The 25,163-nt window shown below is 36.7% G+C and overlaps 3 protein-coding genes across 6 annotated transcripts; 2 read left to right on the top strand and 1 right to left on the bottom strand.

Annotated features, from left to right (window-relative positions):
• The first annotated feature begins 5,469 nt into the window (after positions 1-5,469).
• On the top strand, positions 5,470-14,002 carry LOC131357865 (uncharacterized). 4 transcript variants are annotated; one of them, XR_009205324.1, is made up of 13 exons: positions 5,470-5,575; positions 5,672-6,019; positions 6,969-7,304; positions 7,479-7,586; positions 7,861-7,904; positions 8,523-8,900; positions 9,002-9,094; positions 9,573-10,695; positions 11,174-11,524; positions 11,731-12,066; positions 12,867-12,983; positions 13,180-13,223; positions 13,455-14,002. XR_009205324.1 is itself a non-coding variant. In XM_058397213.1 (7 exons), the coding sequence occupies exons 2-7, from the start codon at positions 10,647-10,649 to the stop codon at positions 13,578-13,580; spliced, it is 1,023 nt and encodes a 340-aa protein (XP_058253196.1). In that variant the 5' UTR covers positions 8,649-9,094; positions 9,573-10,646; the 3' UTR covers positions 13,581-14,002. The 4 variants fall into 4 exon arrangements, 1 of the variants encoding a protein (XP_058253196.1); XR_009205323.1 differs by having other exon boundaries at positions 8,523-9,094; XR_009205325.1 differs by lacking the exon at positions 11,174-11,524 and having other exon boundaries at positions 8,523-9,094.
• A 4,084-nt stretch (positions 14,003-18,086) lies between these two features.
• LOC131357878 (uncharacterized) lies at positions 18,087-20,595 on the top strand. Its single transcript, XM_058397235.1, has 6 exons — positions 18,087-18,203; positions 18,876-19,241; positions 19,399-19,509; positions 19,584-19,673; positions 19,765-19,802; positions 20,040-20,595. Exons 1-6 carry the CDS (start codon positions 18,146-18,148, stop codon positions 20,154-20,156), a joined length of 780 nt encoding a protein of 259 aa, XP_058253218.1. The 5' UTR covers positions 18,087-18,145; the 3' UTR covers positions 20,157-20,595.
• A 420-nt stretch (positions 20,596-21,015) lies between these two features.
• On the bottom strand, positions 21,016-24,891 carry LOC131357864 (uncharacterized). Its single transcript, XM_058397212.1, has 6 exons — positions 24,824-24,891; positions 24,374-24,721; positions 22,713-23,066; positions 22,453-22,569; positions 21,548-21,588; positions 21,016-21,463 (listed from the first exon to the last, which is right to left on the bottom strand). The coding sequence occupies exons 1-6, from the start codon at positions 24,864-24,866 to the stop codon at positions 21,338-21,340; spliced, it is 1,029 nt and encodes a 342-aa protein (XP_058253195.1). The 5' UTR covers positions 24,867-24,891; the 3' UTR covers positions 21,016-21,337.
• Positions 24,892-25,163: the final 272 nt, after the last annotated feature.

The raw sequence follows: 25,163 nt of genomic DNA, 5'->3' as shown, positions 1-25,163 counted from the left end.
ATACTTCTTGTTTTGCCAGCTTTCTCAAACGATATGTAGTTTTAAAGATGTTACAAAGGAACCAAATGATTAACCTGCAAGACTTTAGGAGGAAAGGTTTAGCTTTTCAAAGGTTTCAGGGCATATAGACGACCTCTTAGGGCATCGTCATGGACAAAAAGCCCTGTGGCAAACCCCCCAACCCCCCTGCCCCCAATATTTTGTATTACATAAACATGGTGTTTTAACCCTTACTTATTCTAGGATGCAAGACACTAAATACCTCACATAACTGAGCTGATGATGGTTAATGCATTAGTGCAGCTAGTCACTTAACTAAAATTTTTATCTAGCTTATGTTACAATGGCAAGACATCTAAGGCAGTTTCTCAAGCTGATCTTATTAACAAATCTAACAGTAAGATTTTTTTCTCTAAATAGTGAGTTAATGCTAGCTAACTAGTAGCAGCAGCTCCTGACACACACAGATTACACAAATATATATGCACATAAATGGAGACTTAAGTGACTTGTGCAACACCATACAGCAAGCTTTACCATTTTGAAGAATTTCCATTTATGCTACAAATCAGGAACTGGTTTAGACTGGGTTAAACTGCCAGTTGGTTTTACTTCACTGATCATATTTTATGAATCATACTTTATTTTGAGGTCCAAGTCTTAAAGGTCAAATAAACTAAGGCCTAACCAGTACTGAAGTCGTATTAGCATGCTACTACCTGTAATATGTAATAATCTGTAATATCCCAAATGACTATGCCTTTGTATGACCTACAGAGGGAACCCCTCTAAACTGGGTTGGTTACTTCCGGGTTTCAATGAACATTTAAGGAAGCATGCATGCTAACTTCGGGCAAAGCATCGTGTCCATTTGTGTCCATACCAAGCCGTTTTTTTGTCATAGTTTGCCTAGTGTATGGCCACAGTTTTTGCTCTCTCTCTCTCGCCTCTGATTTTTGCTAAACATTTTCCGATTTGTTTGCCTGATATTTCTGACATTACAGTTTTGACCTTTCGCCTGTTTCTCTACTCTTCTCTCTGGATTACCATTTTGGATTTGTTTGATTCTGATTGTCATTAAACTCTTTTTCAGAGACTTGCTAAACCACTTTGTGATCGTCTACATCTACAACATCTTCTCCACTGATTATAACGACCATGTACATCATGTGCACACAGTGCTCTCATGCGTCCTGCAGCCTAAACTATGTAAAAGCTGAGAAGTGTGAATTTCATAAGGATTCACTCACATTCTTAGAATATGTTTTTACTTAAGCGGGAGTAGAAATGGACCAGAGCAAGGTACGAGCTGTAACAGAGTGGTTAAATTACAGTTCAGTGGCCTCCCCAATCACTCAACTCATTCTGGGCAACTAGAAGCTACAGTGGACAGAACACACCAAAGCTGCTTTTAAAAGTCTGAAAACCTGCTTCACAACGGCCCCAATTATGAAACACCCAGACCCACATGCACCATTCAGAGTGGAAGTGAACACATCTAGCTGTGGAATCAGAGTGGTTCTCTCTTAGCAGCATGGGTCTTTCCTTGTGCCCTTTACTCTCAAAAACTAACTCCTGCTGAAGCCAACTATGTTGACGGCAACTGGGAGCTATTGTCCGTTAAGGAGGCCTTAGAAGAATGGCGGCACTGGCTCGAAGGAGTGAAACACCCATTATATGTGATCACTGACTACTAGAATACATTAAAAATGCCAAGCACCTCAACTCCCACCAGGCTCGTGGGCTCTGTTCTTCACACACTTTCAATTTACTGTAACATACTGTCCCAGGGACAAAGAACAGCAAATCTGATGCTGTCTCACATTGCCATGACCCTCAAACCCATGTGTCCCAACTCCATCCTGCCATAATCCTTGCTCCTATTCGATGGGACTTAATGGAGGAGATTCATCAAGTTCAACAACTCGAGCCATGATTTACGTCACCAGGTTATTCACTGGGCCCTCACACCATGTGGTTCAGGCCATCCAGGCATCCACAGAACCACAGCCCTTCTCCAGAATGACTCCCTAGTCCATGATGTGGACACTTACATCAAAGCTTGTCAGGCATATGCGCAATCTAAATTCAGTCACCATCTCCCAGCGGGACTACTGGAACCACCCCCAATGCCTCAGTGCCTCAATGACCTCTCTGTTGATTTCATCACAGACCTCCCTAGATCCAACAGTTATTCCACGATCCTTGTGGCCATCGACAGATTTTCCATAGCCTGCCATCTGATAACTCTGAAGGGCCTGCGCACTGCCATGGAAACTGCTAAAGCCTTGTGCCATCAGGTCATCAGAGTTTATGGTCTTCCAGAAAACAGTGTGTCAGACCAGAGAACACAATTCACCTCACGAGTTTGGGGAGCATTCTGCCACCAATTGGATATTAACGTGAGTCTGACTTTGAGCTATAATCTCCAATCAAATGGACAGGCTGAAAGATTAAACCAAGAAATCGACCGATATCTCAGAACATACTGTAGTTGGGAACAACAGCAGTGGAGTTCCTCCTCTGGCCGGAATATACTCAGAACTCACCCACTCACTCTTCCACAGGACTAACACCCTTTCAGTGTGCCTGTACAAACCCTACTAATTCCCCTTGTCTGGCGAACCATCTGACATCCCAGCTGTGGATGACTGGATTCCTTGCAGCCAGACTGTGTGGGAAAGCGCCCTTGTATGGCTTCAGAGAGCTATCAACAGACAATGTCTAAACACAGATTGGAGAAGACAGCCACACCCTCAGTATCAAGTTGGTCAAAGAGTATGGTTCTTCACACGCAACATCAAACTCAAACTCCCCTGCTGTAAACTAAGTTCCCACTACATCTGCCCTTTCCTGATCACTAGGCATATTAACCATGTCACTTCAACTCCCACCCTTCTATCATACACTATATTGCCAAAAGTATTCGCTCACCCATCCAAATAATCAGAATCAGGTGTTCCAATCACTTCCATGGCCACAGGTGTATAAAATCAAGCACCTAGGCATGCAGACTGTTTTTACAAACATTTGTGAAAGAATGGGTCGCTCTCAGGAGCTCAGTGAATTCCAGCGTGGAACTGTGATAGGATGCCACCTGTGCAACAAATCCAGTCGTGAAATTTCCTCGCTCCTAAATATACCACAGTCAACTGTCAGCTGTATTATAAGAACTTGGAAGTGTTTGGGAATGACAGCAACTCAGCCACGAAGTGGTAGGCCACGTAAACTGACGGAGCGGGGTCAGCGGATGCTGAGGCGCATAGTGCGAAGAGGTCGCCAACTTTCTGCAGAGTCAATCGCTACAGACCTCCAAACTTCATGTGGTCTTCAGATTAGCTCAAGAACAGTGCGCAGAGAGCTTCATGGAATGGGTTTCCATGGCCGAGTAGCTGCATCCAAGCCATACATCACCAAGTGCAATGCAAAGCGTCAGATGCAGTGGTGTAAAGCACGCCGCCACTGGACTCTAGAGCAGTGGAGACGCGTTCTCTGGAGTGACGAATTGCGCTTCTCCATCTGGCAATCTGATGGACGAGTCTGGGTTTGGCGGTTGCCAGGAGAACGGTACTTGTCTGACTGCATTGTGCCAAGTGTAAAGTTTGGTGGAGGGGGGATTATGGTGTGGGGTTGTTTTTCAGGAGCTGGGCTTGGCCCCTTAGTTCCAGTGAAAGGAACTCTGAATGCTTCAGCATACCAAGACATTTTGGACAATTCCATGCTCCCAACTTTGTGGGAACAGTTTGGAGCTGGCCCCTTCCTCTTCCAACATGACAGTGCACCAGTGCACAAAGCAAGGTCCATAAAGACATAGATGACAGAGTCTGGTGTGGATGAACTTGACTGGCCTGCACAGAGTCCTGACCTCAACCCGATAGAACACCTTTGGGATGAATTAGAGCGGAGACTGAGAGCCAGGCCTTCTCGTCCAACATCAGTGTGTGACCTCACAAATGCGCTTCTGGAAGAATGGTCAAAAATTCCCATAAACACACTCCTAAACCTTGTGGACAGCCTTCCCAGAAGAGTTGAAGCTGTTATAGCTGCAAAGGGTGGACCGACGTCATATTGAACCCTATGGATTAGGAATGGGATGTCACTTAAGTTCATATGCGAGTCAAGGCAGGTGAGCAAATACTTTTGGCTTTTTATCACCCAAACATTTCATGTCTCCCTCCTCAAACCAGCGAACCTCCCGACCCAACCAAGAAAGCAAAGCCTCTGAACCCCCACTACACATTGAAGAGGGCCTATCTTACCTAGTGCACTCCCTTCTTGACTCCAGAAGCCGGAGGGGTATACTCCAAAACCTGGTCGCCCCAGAAAATGCACCCATGCAGCCGATAATCTGGATCTGGCATTAATCTGCGAATTTCACAGCTCACAATCAGACAAACATGTGCCCACACCCTGTGGCCAACCTTGGCGAAGAACCCTAGAGGTTTTTTTAAAGGGGGGTGGGGGGGGTCTGTAGCATCCCAGACGACTATGCCCTTGCATGATCGACGAAGGGAACCCTCACCCAAGTATCGAGCCACTTCTGGGTTTCAATGAACATTTAAGCAAGGATGCATGCGAACTTCAGGGCAAAGTATTGTTCCTTTGTTTCCATACCAAGCTGTTTCTTTATTACAGTTTGCCTAGTATATGAACCCTGTTTTTGCTGTTTCTTGACTTTTTTCACATTTTTGGATTTGTTTGCCTGATATTTTTGACTCTTCTCTCTGGATTACTGTTTTGGATTTGTTTGCTTCTGTTTGTGTGATTAAACTCCGCATTTGGATCCTATATTCTCTGCCTTTCGGCTGTCATTACAGCTACATTGTTCAAAATCATTTCAATAACATTACCATGCTAGCATTTTATCTATGTTGGTAGCATGTAGGATTTAGTAATAAATGTGCTAATTCAGTGTAGACATGCAAGTGAGTGCATTGAAGGAACAATGGCTGACCTAAAACACATGTCTTTGTCATTTTAAGTGTCCAACTAACATGTGGGGCATGTTTAACTAGCTAGTTCAGTTCAAATGTGGTAACCTAAACACAATTATCGTATGACATCACTTAAAATTCACGTTAAATAAAATTGGTAAAATATATATTGCTAAAGGAATAAGGAGTAAGTCTACACTATTTTTTTTAAAGTTTCTATTCTTGCAGTATTATAATTTAATATTTAATAATTATATAATAATTTAATAAAATTTAGTTTCTTTTTTTTTTTTTTTTAATTTTGTGAGTAACTTATTTGAGTAATTTAAATAAATGTTTGTTCTACTGGGTTTTTAGTTACTCAGGGTGGGGATGTAAAGTCAGTTCTATGAAGTAAAACCACTTCTACCTGAATGGATTTCTTTTTCATGCTGACTTCTTGTGGTCAAACTGTGCTACAAGCTTCTGAACCTGAAGGTGGGAAGGAAATTTAAACTGAACTCATGATCTGTAGCAGCCAATGAGGCGAATTTCTTCAACACAATATACTTGTGCTTTTGTCGGACAGCTCACTTCAAGCATCATGTTGTCTGAGAGAATATCTCCAGTCTCAAGTCTGCTTTTAGCTCTTTTTGTGACAAGTAAGTCATACAAGTACAAGCTTTTTATATATTTTTTTTAAAGTTATAGTTGTTTTCAATCCATATCTTGTTAAATCTAACTATTGTATTTTCTAGTTTCAGCCCAAACTGTGGATTTTTACAAACCATCATTAGTCTCTGTGAAGTCTGGAGAAAGTGTTACGCTTAACTGCACATTTCTGCACAGCAGTAGATCAGATCATATTGTTTGGTACAAACAAAGATTTGGAGAGATACCTCAGGAAGTTGGAGAAAGGTTTTTGCATATGGATGTCAAAATTTCTGCTCATTTTAACAGCTCAAGAGTGAAATTGGAGAAAATTAATAATGGGATTTCTTTGACAATACGACATTCAAAAAAAGAGGATGAAGGACTTTACTTCTGTGGGCTATCGAACTGGGAGAAGGTTACATTTTTCAATGGGACACTCTTGGCTGTAACAGGTAATTAATTACTCAAAGATATACATAATTATTTCGGGTTTGTGCTGAAAATTGATTTTTTAATTATTGAGAATGTTGATAGCTATGAAATGAAGAATACTGTGTCCGATTTATTTATTTATTTATTTATTTATTTATTTATTTATTTATTTATTTATTTATTTATTTGTTTGTTTGTTTATTTATTTATTTTACAACATTGTTAAATTCAATTTCAGAAAGTCAGAAAATTGTGATTAATATTATTATCTTTTTTAATAAAAGACAGTAGTTCCATCTTATATTAATGTGTTCTAATGCAAATGTTTTGGCATTAACAACCTAAACATAGATTCTCCATGCGTCCAGATTAGAAATGTGTATAATGTGTATAATATTTAAAAATTCATTTTAAATAACATTTTATTTGTCACATAAACAACCACACACAGTATATCATAGTGAAATGTCATTTCTATCTTAAAAATAGACTGAAAATTACAATCATATAGAAAATGTATAGAAAATATTTTTTTTAAAAATGTATATGAATGTAAATCAGTGGTAAAACTGCAATAAAGGCAAAGCTCAAACTTTAAATTTTCCAGCACAGGAAACATTTCATGACAGAAGATATACATTTTTGCAGTTTTTCCTATTAACATGGCAAACTAAGATTTTTTTCCCCTGTCTAATTAATTTGATGAAAGCTGCTATTAGGCAAGTGATAAATTACTAATTTGTTTAACAATTAAATACAAGTATAAACAGAAAAATCTGACATTCTGTAATAAATTTAAAAATGAAACTATTGGCATAATTGCTGTGAATTGTGTTTTTATTATAGACAAAAACCTAAGCATAATAGTATAACAGCATCACTATCACACCATCCATTATTAATTACTTTTCTATAAAAGCACATGCCTAAGGATTTTCATCTGAACATTGTCTATATCGCACTGACCAGGTAATGAAGATGTAAAAGTGTCAGTGTTGCAGCGCGGCATGTCGGACTCGGTTCCTGCAGGAGCCTCAGTGACTCTGCAGTGCTCGGTTCTCTCTGAGAGCAGAGCAGCAGAACTCCAAGTGCTCTGGTTCAGAGCTGCTCCACCACAATCCCATCCTCAAATCATTTACACTCATCACAACAGCAGCCATCAGTGTGAGAGCGGCTCTTCTACACACACCTGTGTGTACACCTTCACCAAGAACATCCTCAGCCTCAATGATACTGGAACTTACTACTGCGCTGTGGCCCTGTGTGGGAAGATCATATTTGGGAACGGGACACGAATACAGCTGGGTACAAACACATTAAATATATAACAGTTTAACATTCAACACATTTTTTGGTTAATTGTTATCTATCTATCTATCTATCTATCTATCTATCTATCTATCTATCTATCTATCTATCTATCTATCTATCTATCTATCTATCTATCTATCTATCTATCTATCTATCTATCTTTAACAGCTTCAGTTAAATCTGTGGATCCTGTAATGATCTGCCTCACAGTAGCTTTGGGAGTGTGTGTGGTTGTGATCTTTGTTCAAGCCGTCTTGAACTGTAAAAGGAGAAGCTGTAAGTCTGTTGATTAATTCTGTAATAAACACCATGTTACATGTATTACTCCATCAGGGCTATATCTATACATCTTTGTCCATTTTCTAATAAAATTCTTTTTTCCTAAGGCAATATCTTAAAATTACAATTTTTACATGTTAAACTTCAAAATTGAAGCATGAATAAAACACTTAAGGAAGTCGGAATAAACAAATACAGATTTATTATATAAATGGGTGTGTAACGTGTGAAACACTTTGGATTATTCACGTGATGTTTCTTTCTTCTACAGTGAGACTTCAACAAAGTTCTATCATAGAAAACATCTCTAAACAGGTAACTCATTTTAACTTTTTCCCACCAGAAGAATTTGCTCCTGTTTTGTTGTGTCCATGTTCAGAATTAAATGTCTTTGTCATGTCCCAATCCACAGTGGTGGTTAATATGATGCTAGTATTAAAGTAGACACTCAGGACTTTAAGAATTTGTAGTGTTTCATTAATATTTCTGTTTTTCCCTACTATGGGCAATATAGTCACTGAAAAATTCCAACGAAAAAACATTTCGTTTTTTTTCTCCACACAAATGTTTGTATCTTTAGAGCAAATATTGATATACAACCCATTTCTGCTCTCTGAGATGCTCCAAGTGCTTGTTCCCAAGCAGAGAAAATTTTTATCTTCAGCCATTAAAATTCTCTGTAAGTTTATCCAACAGACTGAAAAACAAATGTCTAAAACACACCGAAAGCCAACAGAATCCTGACTCATTTTATATCAGACATCATTCATTTGTTCATATCAATTAAAAATGTATGTTAATTCGATTTCCGGAACTCAAGTGTACTAATAAAAAGGGTTAAATCATATACACCTAGGCTACTGTTATTATTGTTATTTATTTATTTAAAAAAAAAAAAAAAAAGCTTTGTATCTCTGCTTTATATCCCTACAGAGTGATGCCGTGGATCTGAATTACACTGCCTTATATTTCAATCCGAGAAAAATGAAAAGAAAGAGAAGAAAGAATGATCCACCTCAAGACTGCGTGTATTCTGAAGTGCTAAAACCGTCAGCTACGTAGATCAGATCCTAAATATTTCAGATCAACTGTTTTCTGTTTCATATTTTTGTCAGTATTGGATTATGGAGGAGCCTGAGCAATATTTTCATGCCAATTATATAGCAATAAATGTTCAAAACCAATTTTTGAAAATTGTTTGATTATTTCCGTTGTTCTAAATACAATAAAATTCCACAGAAATTTTATAATAAATCTTATCTTTTTCTCAGCCATGCTGGTTTCACTCCTCTCTCATCAATACACCAGAAAGTATATTAAATCAGTTAGTAGTTTTCTTCTAAATGGTTGTTTTCTCTCTCATGCTGTTTCATGAATGCTCATGCTGGGCATTATGTTCTCTTTTTTTATAGCTATGAATAGAAGCAGCTTGTGGTTTGAGGCCAAAGGCAGATGGAGATCTTTCGGAAGAATGAGAATGAGGTGGTTGAGATGAAAAGCCTACAGTAAGTCTGTAGACACGCATTGTTCAGTATCATACATTAGCATACTAGCCTGACATACTAAGTCGTTGCAGTCAACATGGTGCTGCTATCAAGCTGAGAACCTTTTATAAAAATAAATTTTTTATTACTATTTGAGGATTTGAATCCTTACACAGCCTTCATATCCAAGTCATAAGTTTATTCATCTTAATTTACTATACTCGGGTTGAAAACTTGTTTGTACATAATATATTTGTTTACAGATATACTAACATCTAGCTCTAATCCATCATCTTATAGATCATCTCTCATGCATCAAGACCAAGATCTTTTAAACACTAATGGGCTCTTTTCATTTTGTTACTCAAAAAAAAAAAAAAAAAATGTTTATGCAGTGTATTCAATAAAAAAAAATAATTAAATATAAATAAATAAAAAAAATAAAAATTTAAAATAAAAAATAAATAAAACACCCATGTTATCTTGTTTTTCATCATAGAAAGCTGATGGTCTGAAAGGTCAAGAGGTCAAGAGCTTGGAGAGCAAATCATCCTACGGATATTTTTTTATGGATGAAAAGCATTACAGTCTATGATCATCATTAGATCAAATTTTAATCCAACACTTAATCCAGACGACTGAAAATATAAACTAGTCACTACTAGTATTGCTTAACTAACCAAGGCCACACAACCATCTAACATTAGCAAATGGAGGATGTTTTCTGTGATATAACTGAACTAACTGCTTCATCTGTCCAGTTTTTTAAATAACAATACTGTTAGTGACATATTTGATAAATTTGGACACATTTTCATAAACTTGTCTATACTTTCATCTTCAATGACAATCCTTCCTTCCTTCTTTCCTTCCTTCCTTCCTTCCTTCCTTTAAAACTGACTTGAAAACACAGCAACAAAAAACCCAGGTTATGAACAAGACTATAGTAAACAAAGTGACAAACACTCAATATCACCTAAAGCTTGATAGGAAGACACTGAAACACAGGAACTTACTGAGGTACTGACATGTGACTGGGACAGAGTTTGCTCAACCACAAGATTTTCCACTCATCTCACAACAACAAATAATGGTTCATAAAATTTTCAATATTTTCAAAATTCATATACATTCTCTAAAATTCACTTTGAAGCTGATCACAGAACTAAAAAATGTTCTGAAACGATAAGAACACAGTGCAAGAGGTTCAAACCTCATCACTCTCAGTAGCAGGCCTGAGTACTCGAATTCCCCCGATTATCCTGACTATCACTCCTTTTGCTTGGAATTGGGAGCTTTATGATATAAAGTAATTGTAGTGACAGATATAAAACTAAATTATTGCCATGTGTGAACTTGAATTCTGTATCTCTCAGGTAAACATCTGTCTGTCTGGGTTTTTTTGTATGTTTCTGTTCGCACCACTGACTTCTGGTGGCTGAAAGAGGTTACACAGCATTTCAGTGGAAATTTTATATAAACTTGTGACGTGACAGAGAGGTTAAATAGGGTTTGGAGTTTCAGGCGTTTAGTGCTTTTGCCATTCAGACATTTGAAAGTTTCACTGTTTTTCATGAGCATGACTCTGGTCTGGATTTTCATTTTTTCTTTCTGCAAACTGTGTAAGTAAACTTTCACACATTTAAACCAATTTGTACAGATATTACTGTTACATACAGTTCACATAGTACACAGTTTAATTTTCTTTCTTTTTAAGCTACTTTTTTTTTTTTTTTTTACATCTATTAAGGCTTATTAATACCTTATTTTACATTCTGTTCTCTGTGTTTTGTTTAAATAATTTAATATAAATTAAATTAATTTCTTCTAATCGTATACATTATATATATATATATATATATATATATATATATATATATATATATATATATATATATATATATATATATATATATATATATACATATATATATATATATTAAATATTATATATTAAAATATTAGAAATATTTTAATTTGTCAAATCTTTATTTATTTATTTACTCAGAATTAGGCATGTTTTTGTAAAATGTTCTATTTTTTCCCCTCACATATAATTTTTTTTTTAATTTTTTTTAATTTTTTTTTTTTTACATTTAGACTCATCACAACCTATAGATTTTGATGAAGCAGTCTCACTCGTCTCTGCTGACCTTGGTCAAGCCGTTATTCTTCATTGCACAGTGGGAGTAAAGTCCAGTAGTGATCTTATATTGTGGTACAAGCAAAAACTGGGAGGGATCCCTCAGGGGCTCGGGATGATCGGAGTGTTGAGCGGTGAAATAATTTTAGCGCCATTCAATAAGACTGCATTTCATCTAACCAGAACTGGTAGCTTAATTTCTCTGAATATTCTTCATGCTAATAAAGATGATGAAGCGATGTACTTCTGTGGAGCATCTCGAGTGAATGTTATTGAGTTTTCCAATGGAATGTTTTTATCTGTAAGAGGTAAATCAATTTACTGATTTTTTTTTAATCGATATCAAATTTACCTTAGTGTTTTTACAAGATTGTTGTAATATATTGTGCTATTTTCAGACATTTCTATTGTATTATTATCTATTATTACTCAATACAGCAATATTTACAGTGTAACTGTATTGATGGATGTAGCTGAGTCTCAACTGCTAATCTGACATGTTTTGATTATACAGATAAACCACATCTGGGCATCATGGTGTTGCAGCGCGGCATGTCGGACTCGGTTCCTGCAGGAGCCTCAGTGACTCTGCAGTGCTCGGTTCTCTCTGAGAGCAGAGCAACAGAACTCCAAGTGCTCTGGTTCAGAGCTGCTCCACCACAATCCCATCCTCAAATCATTTACACTCATCACAACAGCAGCCATCAGTGTGAGAGCGGCTCTTCTACACACACCTGTGTGTACACCTTCACCAAGAACATCCTCAGCCTCAATGATACTGGAACTTACTACTGCGCTGTGGCCCTGTGTGGGAAGATCGTATTTGGGAACGGGACATCACTACAGCTGGGTAAGACTTTTGTGGATTTGTAAAAGGTTATAAGCCTGTCATAGGGAATCTTATGGGTCTCTAACATATAAAGCACACAGTGTTTTAGTCTGGTTGAGCAGAACCCTGGTGTGTTTCTTTAAGCAGGTGAGAAAATTAATTACATTTACATTACATTCTATTGGCTGATCATTTGTATATAATAATACTGTATATAATACAATAATCTAATAATAAGAGAAAAACCTAGATACAGTTTTGCAATGCAGTAGTGAAAACCCACAGCCATGCCAGTTTATTGCAAATAAAATATGATTATCTACTTATATATCGCTTTATTTATATACATTCATATAGAAATTGTAAAACATCAGCATGAATGTAATAATTACATAAATTATCTGAAAGTCTATAAATGAAATATTTCACACAGACGTGGTTCTGCTTAACAAATGTCCTTGTTATTAATTTGCTTTAACCAAAAATAAATCAACTTTATCTACCACAAATTCACGCTGGGATTTCAGTCAAAAACAACTACTGAATTTTTTTTTAGATATGACCCAGACTGGATTTAATATATGTATTTGTATTCCACAGTGCCTGTGAAAGAAGAGCTACATTTTTTCATTAATTTTAAATTGTTTGAAATTGAAGATTAATATAAACATTTCTAAATTAGATAAATTTCAAAATGTATTAAGTTGTACAATTTAATTTTTTAATTCATATGATCATTTACACTTGTGTACCATTTTTACAACATTTTATTTATTTATTTATTTATTCATTTATTTATTTATTTACTTATTTACACACAGCACAGTCTGTGAATCCGTTACTGATTGTTCTGGCAACGGCTTTGGGAGCGTGCTGGATTCTGATTGCTGCTCAAGCCGTTTTCATTTGCAAAAGGACGCATTCTAAACACCACAGCGGTAAGAATTTATATGTTCGTTAAGGTTGTATAAAATGCTTTACATTTTGAAAGTTTAGGCAAATAAAATTCTAAATTTATACAACAAGTTGCATATTAGATCTTTGTCAAGAAATATTCAGGAAAATTCAAAGTATCTTAATATTCTTCATCCAAAATTGTTTTATTTATAACATGTTTTTCCACGTTTTATTTAGAGAGACTTCATCAAAGTACCGAGGTAGAAAGAACAACTGATCAGGTACATGTTATATCTTATACACCTCACACAAGCATTTAATAAACACAATCATGCTTTTTAAGGAAAATCAATCAATCAGTGTTGGGATGGTGTGATGAAGCTGTTACTGTCACCATTACCCAAGTTGATTATTTTCCCATAACAACCTGTACTGAAGTGTTTTTCAACTACAGCATGTGCCAAATTCTTTTTTATTAACAATATGGAAAATGTTCACCTTCATTCACACAGGGTCATGATGTGGAGTACACAGCTTTACATTTCAATAATAAGAAAACCAAAAGTGGGAGGAGGAAGAGCAAACAACCTGAAAACATTGTGTACTCTGAAGTGAGACGTCTCACTGTCACTGACTAATGCAGAAGTTTTTAAGTTCCTGCTAATTCCTTGATTGAGATTTGCTGGAAGTATGTGGAAGAACTAAATCTCACTAAATCCATCCTGGTAACATCTCTTCAGAAGGTTCTTGACCACATTTGTAGTTGGGTCCTAAGCAATAAAATGACTCTAAAACAGCTGGCAGAATCATGATAGGGACATTTATAAGAAACACACCTTCTCATATACCTATATCATGATGTGTGAAGAATTAATCTGTAATCTGATCTACATGGGGATCATCATGCAGCAGTAACACCTTCTTGTGTCTCGTTTCATCCACTCAAACCACGGAAAGTCAGGAAGTGCCAGTATTCAATTTAATTTTATTTCTACAGTGCTTTTAACAATGGACTTTGTCTCAAAGCAGCTTTACAGAACATAAGAAATATAGAACAAAAGGTATAAGGTTTAATATTAGACTTATTTTTAAATATCCCCTGTAAGCAAGCCTGAAGCAACTAATTCACGGATTCCCAAAATGAACACGGAGATACAGAAAAATCACCAAAATGTTATCTGTTAAAAAGGAGTGATGGACTGATTTTTTTTAATTGAATGAAAATATTAGAAACTTTGGATTTCTGACTATTTTCTTAAATGTATTGTAAATAATCACATGATTCAGTTTTGTTGCAAGGGTGAAATAAAACATGTCATTAATTTTGATTGATAAATAAGTTGAGTTTATTTCAATAAGCTAATATTTTCCCTGTTCTCTGCTTTGCATCTGTACACTTTGTTTCTGAAATCTTAAGCCAATAATCTGAAATTAAATATAGGAGGAGTTTCCCATCATAATCTAGCCATGGGGATCACAGTCCAGTGACTTCTGTGCCGGTCCCAAGCCCGGATAAATAGAGAGGGTTGTGTCAGGAAGGGCATCCAGCATAAAACATTGCCAAATTTAACCATGCGAATCGTCAGTACTCTAAATTTCATACTGGATCGGTCGAGGCCCGGGTTAACAACGACCGCCATTGGCGCCGTTGACCTACAGGGCGCTGGTGGAAATTGGGCTACTGTTGGTTGAAGAAGTAGAGGAGGAAGGAGAATGTGCAGACAGAGAGAGAAGAGGAACGGTAAGAGTGTAGGACTGAAAATAGGAACTCTAAATGTTGGTACTATGACAGGGAAAGGTAGAGAGCTGGGTGATATGATGGAGAGAAGGAAGGTGGATATACTGTGTGTACAGAAGACCAGGTGGAAGGGTAGCAAGGCTCGTAGTATAGGAGCAGGATTCAAGCTGTTTTATTATGGTGTGGATAGTAAGAGAAATGGGGTAGGTGTGGTCCTGAAGGAGGAGTTTGTGAGGAATGTTCTGGAGGTGAAGAGAGTGTCAGACAGGGTGATGATTCTGAAGTTAGAGGTTGAAGGGGTGATGCTGAATGTTGTTAGTGGTTATGCCCCACAGGTAGGTGGTGAGTTAGAGGAGAAAGAGAGATTCTGGAGTGAATTAGATGAGGTGATAGAGACTATTACCACGGGTGAGAGAGTGGTGATAGGAGCAGATTTTAATGGACATGTTGGTGAGGGGAACACAGGTGATGAGGAGGTGATGGGCAAGTTTGGAGTTAAGGAAAGGAACCTTGAAGGACAGATGGTAGTGGACTTTGCTAAGAGGATGGACATGGCTGTGGTTAACACTTATTTTCAGAAGAGGGAGGAGCATAGAGTGACTTACAAGAGTGGAGGTAGGAGCACACAGGTAGACTACATCCTATGTAGAAGGGGCAATCTGAAAGAGATTAGTGTCTGTAAAGCGGTAGTGGGAGAGAGTGTAGCCAGACAGCATAGGATGGTGGTGTGTAGGATGGATTTGATGGTCTGTAAGCAGAGGTCAAAGATAGAGATGGAGAAGAAAACCAAGTGGTGGAAACTGAAAAAGGAGGAATGTTGTGAGGAATTTAGACAGAAGTTGAGGCAGGCTCTGGGTGGTCAGGTAGTGCTGCCAGATGACTGGGAAACTACAGCAGAAGTGATCAGGGAGACTGGAAGAAAGGTGCTGGGTGTGTCATCTGGAAGGAGGAAGGAAGATAAGGAGACTTTGTGGTGGAATGAGGAAGTTCAGGATAGTATTCAAAGGAAGAGGTTAGCCAAGAAGAAGTGGGACATGGACAGGACTGAAGAGAATAGACAGGAATACAAGGAGTTACAGCACAGAGTGAAGAGGGAGGTGTCTAAGGCCAAGCAGAAGGCGTATGATGAGTTGTACACTAGGTTAGACACTAGAGAAGAAGAGAAGGACTTGTACAGGTTAGCTAGGCAGAGGGATCAAGATGGGAAGGATGTGCACCAAGGAAGGAGTACTTTGAAGAGCTGATGAATGAGGAAAAAGAGAGGGAAGAAAGAGTAGAAGGGGTGAACTCTGTGGAACAGGAAGTAAATCAGATTAGAAAGGATGAAGTCAGGAAGGCTTTGAAGAGGATGAAGAGTGGAAAGGCAGTTGGTCCTGACGACATCCCGGTGGAGGGCTGGAAGTGTCTAGGAGAGGCGGCAGTGGAATTTTTAACTAGTTTGTTTAACAGGGTTTTAGAGAGTGAGAAGATGCCTGAGGAATGGAGAAGAAGTGTATTAGTGCCGATCTTTAAGAATAAGGGCGACGTGCAGAGTTGAGATGAATCAGTTGAGCCTGTAACAAGATGGTTAATTGTGGACTCAATTGCAGACTTAAAAACCCCTGCTTGTTCATAAAAGTGAATAAGACAGCAGGAAGAGTGTGAAAGTGTTTAGTTTACTTTGACTAAGTAACCCCAAGTGGGGGTGAAACCAGAGATCTCTGTGCTTCAAGCTATGTGCTGTACCACTGCACCAGTTGATGGAACAGCTACAGGTGAGGCAGGCATACCTACAGAACAATGCGGGGAAAATACAGAAAAAATAGCATTTGCAAACAAAAGAATCTTTATTAAGCTGAACGAATTAGATCCCAAAATGGGAACAAGCGTCCTTGCCAACAGACTGTGAACAACCTGCCATGCCAGTCACCCCTCTATAAAGATGTGACAAAGTACGCTGTCATAAATTGGGTTTAAATATCCTACATGGCAGGTGACTTCAATCCATGTTAATTAGCCTGGAGGATTCTGGGTAAATGTTCTACGGAACAGTTGCCCCCAGTGTGCAAATCTGCTGCCCTCTGCTGGTTGCTGGCAGTATAGCATGGCCTCATACATTGCTGGGAGCTGAAGTTACTATACATATTTTAGTCATGATTGACATGGTTTCTATCACATGCAGCTTTCTTCTTTTTCTGCCTTTCTTTTGGATATATGTCTAAGAGGTAGGAGTAGGGGTTGTGTACTCCGAGGTGAAAAAGGGCTTTGGTTAGAGTTACACCCCCCTATGATTTGGGCAACAGAGCGCTCCTTGCATTTAAGCTAGTCCTCATGAAAAAGTGTCACTAGTTGGAAGGAATCTTTCATCTTTTAGTTATCTACATGGATCATCACAACCTGCACATCAGGTTCAGGTGGGCCCTGTTCTTTATCCATATCTTCATCTTTATCTATATTCTGTAGATATGTAGGAGCTCAATCAAGGGAATGGTGTAAGTAGGATGTAGTAGCTTAGACAGGCATTGGCTTTCTGATTGGAATGCTGTGAGTTCAAATCCCAGGTCCACCAAACTGCCTCTGTTGGGCCCCTTAACAAGGCCCTTAATTGCTCAGTTGTATAAAATGAGATAAATTGTAAATCGATCTGGATAACGACTTCTGCCAAATGCCAGAAATGTAAACATAGGTTTTTCTGGAATTCTCTCACCCACACCTCATCAGGCCTCATGCCCTTTTAATGTTACCTGGGGTCCTAGCCACTTCTGTTCGCATGAATCCTGCCCTTTGGGTAGTTTGCAACAGTGGGTGAATAGTTGTAATGATGTAGGGAGTTTAGAATGAGAAAACATGGAATTAAATGCAGATTCTAAACAAATGACCAAGAACAGTGACCCCTGTACTGACATCTGTGACCTTTGGGAGAAGAAAGAACATAAGTTAAGATATAAGATGTTCTTGACTGTAATATCATTAATAAATATTTATTAAAGAATAACTGCCCATTAAGGGAGACCCATCCCTCAAACACAAGCTTTTATTGTTTTTAAAGTCTCTCATGTCTCTTACTGGTGAACTTTTTTGTCAGGGCAAAGGCCATGTCACATGCTGAAATTCAAATGCATTGAACACTTTGTTGGCCCACATAACCATTACTATTTAATGAAGATTTTATTCAGATTAATATGGCAGCTACAATGAGGTGTAGGCGTAGGTCTGTTAGAATTCAAGCAAACCACATTTTCCATTCTAGAGTTTTTGATATCTCTGTGTAGCACCACAACACAAATAGAGGAAATTGTGGGGGAGATGTAGGTGTAAGAGAAAATTGTATGTTGCTTAATATATCTTTTGTTTTTATAACCCAGTGGGTTATCATTTTGGGGTGTGGTCACTAAGACCGCCTTTAGTGTAAATATCAGTTCAGACTGTGCTTGAAGTGCATTTATATTCTGCTGTTAAGAGAGATACAAACACGGCAGAATTTCTATGCAATGGAAAATGGTTTCAGGTTTTTGGATTTTTGTATTAATCGTCAGCACCATGTGTAAGTAATATGTATAATTTCATCATATTTAATTTATTTGCATCTTGTAAGATTTTTTATTTATTTAATTGTTATTTATTTATTTATTTATTTATTTATTTTTTATTTTTCATTTAATCTATATAGTTTACTACTCTAAATTTTTAGCAAATCCAATATTATACTTTAAAGGCAGTAGTTAATAAACGGCTTGGGTTCTGCAGTAGTTAGGTCTGTCTTTTTAGTTGTTGTTGTTATTATTATTATTATTATTATTATTATTATTATTTTCTTTTTTTAAGGTTACATCGGTAGAAATTACAGCCAAACATTAGGGGATGTATTATACATATTTATATTGTTATTCTCCTGTTTGAGCTGTTTGCACACTTAAATTTAATTTTGATGGGTTTGATCAAAACTCAGTAACCTGAAAGCAATTTGCTCTACTATGTTATCAACTTGATCCCAATATTTTCAGGAATAAAAACATCTATAGCTCCAAAAATTAGGCAAATTATTATTGTACAAATGTAAATAATCAGCTGTAAAAAATGTGGACAAAAATGGTTGCTGTATAATTTATTTAAAGTTAAAATGCTTGAGAACCTCTGCTTTAAGGTGATATTAATAATCCTTGATGCATAATTATATCTGAATTCCATTCTTTAATTATTGAATTTGCTTTTCTAGATACAGTTCAACCTGGTAGATGCTGGGTTACTGCACAATCCCCCACAGTGCCAAAAGTTTATCAACCCGATAAAGAGCTCAGTGTGAATATCGGAGACTCGGCTACTCTGCAGTGTTGTAATTTTGGAATAAAAGACAGAGAAGTTATCTGGTTTAAGCAACAGTATGGAAAACAGCCCCATATTATGGTCAGATTCTTTAAAACTGACGGAGAAAAGTTTTACAACGAATTCCAGAATTCTCGTTTTCAAATGAAACAATTTGGAAACTGCTTCAATTTGACCATTTCTAACACCACGCTGTCTGATGAAGCCACATATTACTGTGCTCTCGTGTCTACAGATGGAACGCTTTTAAAAATTAAAGGTAGGATTTCTACTGAAATGAGTGATGTGTCTGGTTAAATGTAGAAATGTTTTATTCTTCATCACTGTCAGCATGTGAAGTAGTAAAATGTTCACTGTGTAAGGAAACTTTGACAACAAGAGTATTCAGATTGCATTTTTAATTTAAACATTTATAGGTGAGCGTGTTAACACTGAAACACCGAAACCAGCTCTGAGTGATAATTCAGTGGTGTGTGATCCAACACTGCATGGAAACAACACTAACATGAACACACAAGACAAAACAGGTAAGATGTGTAATTAAATTTTCATTTATTTCTCGTAAAATCATAACGAATAATGTATCATTTCTATTTAACAGTGCCCGCTTTGGGAACGGCTTTGGGTTTGTGCACAATTCTGATTTTCTGTCTCACTTATTTCATACTGAGGAGAAGAAAACTTGATAAAAGTAAGTGCTTTTGTTATCAGCTCATAAATACATTAGTTCAGGTGACTTAAAAGGTTAAAATGATTAAATGGGTGTGTTTCTATATTAATAGTGAACACTTCTGTGGAAGAGTCCTCAGGAATGAGACAGGTATGTGTGAAAGAAAATATAGTATCTATTACACACTATTATATACTGTTTGATATGACAATTCAGATATGACAGTTTCCACTTGACTCATGCAGGAGTTTCCCTACGCATCACCGATCATTAATCTGCTGTTCTAGTCATATACTGCTGCTTATAATGTTTTTAATGTGATGTATACGATTTATGATTACGCTTAGCTTCATGCGAAATTTAATTTTATTTGACATTTATTTTCAGGAATCTGACGCTGAAGCGCTGAATTATGCAGCTATACATTTTACAAAGAGGAAAGTCAAAGCTGATAAAAGGAAACCTGTTGTATCGGAGGATTTAGTATACTCTAATGTGAAGTAGCTTCTGTTTTTACGTAACGTTAATGATCACAGGTTTTACTTCTGTACACATGTTCAAGCACTTGTTTTTTTTTCAGTTCTAATGTTTTAATGATTTTTTAAGTGTGCAATGTGTAACCTCAACGAACATTGAACAAGTTTTTGACTTGAGAACAAAAAACTTGCATGTGTTGATAGCTGAAGCTGAATAGGGCTGTTGTGGTATATAGAAGGAAAGAAGTACAGCTCACATGAGCTCTACTGTAGCATCTAATAGACTAATGGTTAAAAACTGAAAGTTGAAATTTATGTAATTTTGACTGGATTATTAAAATATACTGTTGTGTCCAGTGTATTGTTTTATAACAAAAAAGATATTTGGGATAATAAGGAAATAAAATGTTTTCAAATATGTGTTTTTTTTATATTGTTCAAGTTTACACAACCACCAGTATTTAAATAAAGACAAATATTTAACAGCTGTTCACTGATTCACATTTTTTGTTTTTAGATTAAAATTTACTTTCAGATTGTAATACATCTTGAGTAAATGAGTGATTTAATAAACGTGAGATCAAAATGAGAGATGTACCATGAATATTGCGTAGTGTGTCCTGTAAGTGTTTAACTATATATATATATATTATATATATAATAACTATATGTCACGCAAAAAGTATTTAGAGCAGTTAGCCACAAGAGCAGGAAATGAAACTTTTGTCCCTACGCCACATGTTTACTCTCATTCTACTCACTCATTATCATCAGGTCATTTTATCAGTCCATCTACCACATAGTCCACTTTGTAAGTGTAAAGTCACTGACTGTTTTACACAACTGTCTGAAATGATTTAAATAAGTCTTTATGACAATGTGTACAATTTTAATATTAATGCCTCACTATGTGACCTTGAAAATGATCCAGTGTGCATAAACAATGTGCTGCAAGTACAAGTGTGTAGGTGTTTTGACATATAGACACCACACAAACAGAATGTTTGGTGGCTGTGCTGAACTTTACACATAGAATTACACAGAAATAAATTACAGATTAAACTTGTTTTGATAGATATTTGATTTTTCAGCTCATATCTAGAATCATGACTCTCCATCACAGGACATGAGAACACTGACCACAGATATGTAATAAACTTTATTTTCTGAAAAATGAACCTAATGAATAAATCAAATTAGAAATATAATCTAGGGGGCAGTCGAGACTTCAGAATAAACACACTCTTGAGGTTTTTCTCTCTTTCTGGTCACTCTTTTGGCATTCTTCTTACTGAAATGTAAAGAACTGTAATTCAGCTCCGCTGTATCAGCACCCTGTGGGAACGAACATGCGATAAAGTGAAATATAGTACTGTGTTTAATAATAAAAGCATGTAGGAACAATTTAAAATCATTTACCTTATTGGGTGGTTCTACTGCAGAATCTCGCTGAGGTCTCACTGTTGAGAGAAAAAATACATTAACATGTATTTTTGATGATGATCTCCTCATCATGGCACCTGTTAGTGGGTGGTATATGTTAGGCAGCAAGTGAACATTCTGTCCTCAAAGTTGATGTGTTAGAAGCAGGAAAAATGGACAAGTGTAAGGATTTGAGCGAGTTTGACGAAGGTCTAAACTGTGATGACTAAACAACTGGATCTCCAAAACTGCAGCTCTTGTGTACCCGGTCTGCAGTGGTCAGTATCTATCAAAAGTATCCTTTAAGTCCAAAAGTTGCTAGGCGGGGCCCATGGAGACCCCACCTCACAACTTCCAGGTGTTAAAGGATCTGCTACTAACATCTTGGTACCAGATACCACAGCACACCTTCAGGGATCTAGTGGAGTCCATGATTCGAAGGGTCAGGGCTGTTTTGGCAGCAAAAGGGGGCCCAAAATAATATTAGGCAGGTGATCATAATGTTATGCCTGATTGGTGTAATTATCCTTTACAGGGTCACAGGAGAGCCTAGAGTCTATACCCCAAGGTGAAGGACACCCTGGAAGGGGTGCTAACCCATCACTAGGCACAAACACACATATGAGAGACACTTTAGAAACCCATGTCCTTGGACTGATGGTGGAAACTGAAGAACCTAGAGGAAACCCCTGAAACATGGGCAGAACATTGACACACTCCCCAGAAGTGCAAGGCAGTCACACTAACCACTAAGCCAACCCACACAGGATGGAGGCGGGAACCAAACCGAAAAACCTCAGAAGTACGAGACAAACACACTAACCACTAAGCCAACCCCCTGCCCCCAGAAAAATGAATAGAATTATCAAAATTGTTTGCATTTCTATATGATCCAGACTCACCTCTGGATTGTTTGTAGTTTCTCATTTTATAGATTATAAAAGCTTGAGTGAAGATCACAACCACACACACGGCCACCATTACTGTGAGGTAGATGACTTCAGGACCTAAAGATCTTACTGCAGGACAGTTTATATTAAAATGGATATGTACAGTACAGGTGCTATAACAGCTATTAATATAGACAAATAAAATAACTTATAATTAATTATATAATTGTTTTAATTGAACCTACAAAAATATGCACACATTTTTTACAAACCCAATTCTGGAATGTTCTCCAGCTGTACTTGTGTCCCGTTCCCAATTATGATCTTCCCACACAGGGCCACAGCGCAGTAGTAAGTTCCAGTATCATTGAGGCTGAGGATGTTCTTGGTGAAGTTGTACACACAGGTGTGTGTAGAAGAGCCGCTCTCACACTGATGGCTGCTGTTGTGATGAGTGTAAATGATTTGAGGATGGGATTGTGGTGGAGCAGCTCTGAACCAGAGCACTTGGAGTTCTGCTGCTCTGCTCTCAGAGAGAACCGAACACTGCAGAGTCACTGAGGCTCCTGCAGGAACCGAGTCCGACATGCCGCGCTGCAACACCGACACTTTTACATTTTCATTACCTGGTCAGTGCGATATAGACAATGTTCAGATGAAAATCCTCAGGCATGTGCTTTTATAGAAAAGTAATTAATAATGGATGGTGTGATAGTGCTGCTGTTATACTATTATGCTTAGGTTTTTGTCTATAATAAAAACACAATTCACAGCAATTATGCCAATAGTTACATTTTTAAATTTATTACAGAATGTCAGATTTTTCTGTTTCTGTTTTCGACACGCCGCGCTGCAACACCGACACTTTTACATCTCTTTCATCTGCCAGTGTGATATAGAGCGTGTGAGATCATGGCTTACTTTATAAATATATAAACTATTTAGGATGGGACAACACCAGAAATTTCCAGATTTCACCTAAAGTTTAATACAAGCTGTAAATATAACTATAAAACAAATTACAAAATATTATTTTTTGTTAATTTGTCCATTTATTTTTTTTCATTAATTTTGTTTTTTATAATTATATTTTACACACTTTTTATTAAACATCCTTTTATTATATATTTTATATTATTAAATATATTACATTTAATATAATATGCATTTTATTGCTTGTTTTATTATTTTTTTTTATTATTTTTTTATTTTTTTGATACCAATTCTTTTACTGTTTTATTCATTAATCATTCCTCTCTTATTACATTGTTAAAGATAAATTTTCATTTAATTTATTTTGATCACTCAGAACAGGGGTTTGACTGTACGACTGTAGTGTCAGTGTAAAGAAAATATGCACAAAAATGGTAGAGCCTCTGGTTCTCTTATGGGAAAAAACAAAATAAAACTTAATTTTACTATGTAATGAGATATAGTGTACATATACACCATATACATATAGCGTAGATATACTATGTATGAGATATATATTTACATATGCTTTGCCGTAATAGAAAGCTGATTCAGACAGAGCCAAGTGTTTGGTGTCCTTTTTTAATTAATCTTGTGTTTAACTTTTTAATTCGTTAAATCTATGGCAGAGAAGATATTTTGTCATTAAATTTTAATGTTTCTCTGAAAAGTGAGAGATTTTCTCCATTGCACATTTTCTCCACTAGCAAAAATCAATAACTACAATATCTACAATTATCTACTTTTTAGAAATAAAACATATGTATGATTTACAAAATAGCAATTTTGAATAAAGAACTTAAAATACACTTATAAAAAGAATATACTTGTAGTTACACATTTTGTGATTTGTTTTTCGATTTGGATCAAGTGAGGCAAGGCAAAATTTCCACAATAAGCTAAATATACTGCATATTTATTGCATTGCTTTCCTACAAACAGTTTTTAATAGATGAATTACCTGTTACAGCCAAGAAAGTTCCATTGGACAATTCAACATCATCCATGTTACACTTTCCACAGTAGTAAAGTCCGCCATCTTCTTGTTTTATATGTGAAATTGTCAGAGAAATGCCGTTATCACTCTCCTCCATCAGAAATCCTGAAGACTTGAACTCAGGAAAAATGTTGATATCCTTATACGCTAATCTTTCTCCAACTTTTCGAGGCATTTGTCCAAGTATGAGTTTGTACCAGACTACACTTTCAGCCTTACGCCTGTCTCCAAATGGGCATTTAAGAGTAACACATTCTCCAGACATCAACGATAGAAATGACGTTCCGTAAAATTCCACAGCTTGGGCTGAAGCTAGAAAATGATGTAAATTAGATATAATCCAACAGGTGCAATAAAAGTAAGACTAACAGTCGCATCTGTAGAGTGTTTAAATACAGTGTCTTTAAAACTTACGTATTGTGTTGAGAAATAAAATAATTGTCCAGATTAAAGTCATCCTCAGACCCTGATACTCTGATACTCTGGTTGAATTGTTTGAAAGAAAACCAATGATGGAAGTAACAAGTATTTTGTACTGCAGACTTTCATTTGATTGGCTGAGCTACAAGTTGTCACAGGTGACTTGTCATTTTTCATATTTCCTTTACATCTACATGTGTCTATTTTTGGAACACAGTTTGTTCACAGTTTGTCTGTAGTGGAAAAAAGCACAAAAAACTGCAAAACCTATTCAGTTACTTTACACTGGACTTTTGTCTTTCATCTTAACCTTTGTGTTTAACTTTTTGTGTTT

This window comes from Hemibagrus wyckioides, linkage group LG08 (assembly GCF_019097595.1).
Source record: "Hemibagrus wyckioides isolate EC202008001 linkage group LG08, SWU_Hwy_1.0, whole genome shotgun sequence".
NCBI classification, from domain to species: domain Eukaryota; kingdom Metazoa; phylum Chordata; class Actinopteri; order Siluriformes; family Bagridae; genus Hemibagrus; species Hemibagrus wyckioides.
This window is presented reverse-complemented; position numbering and strand designations above follow the sequence as displayed.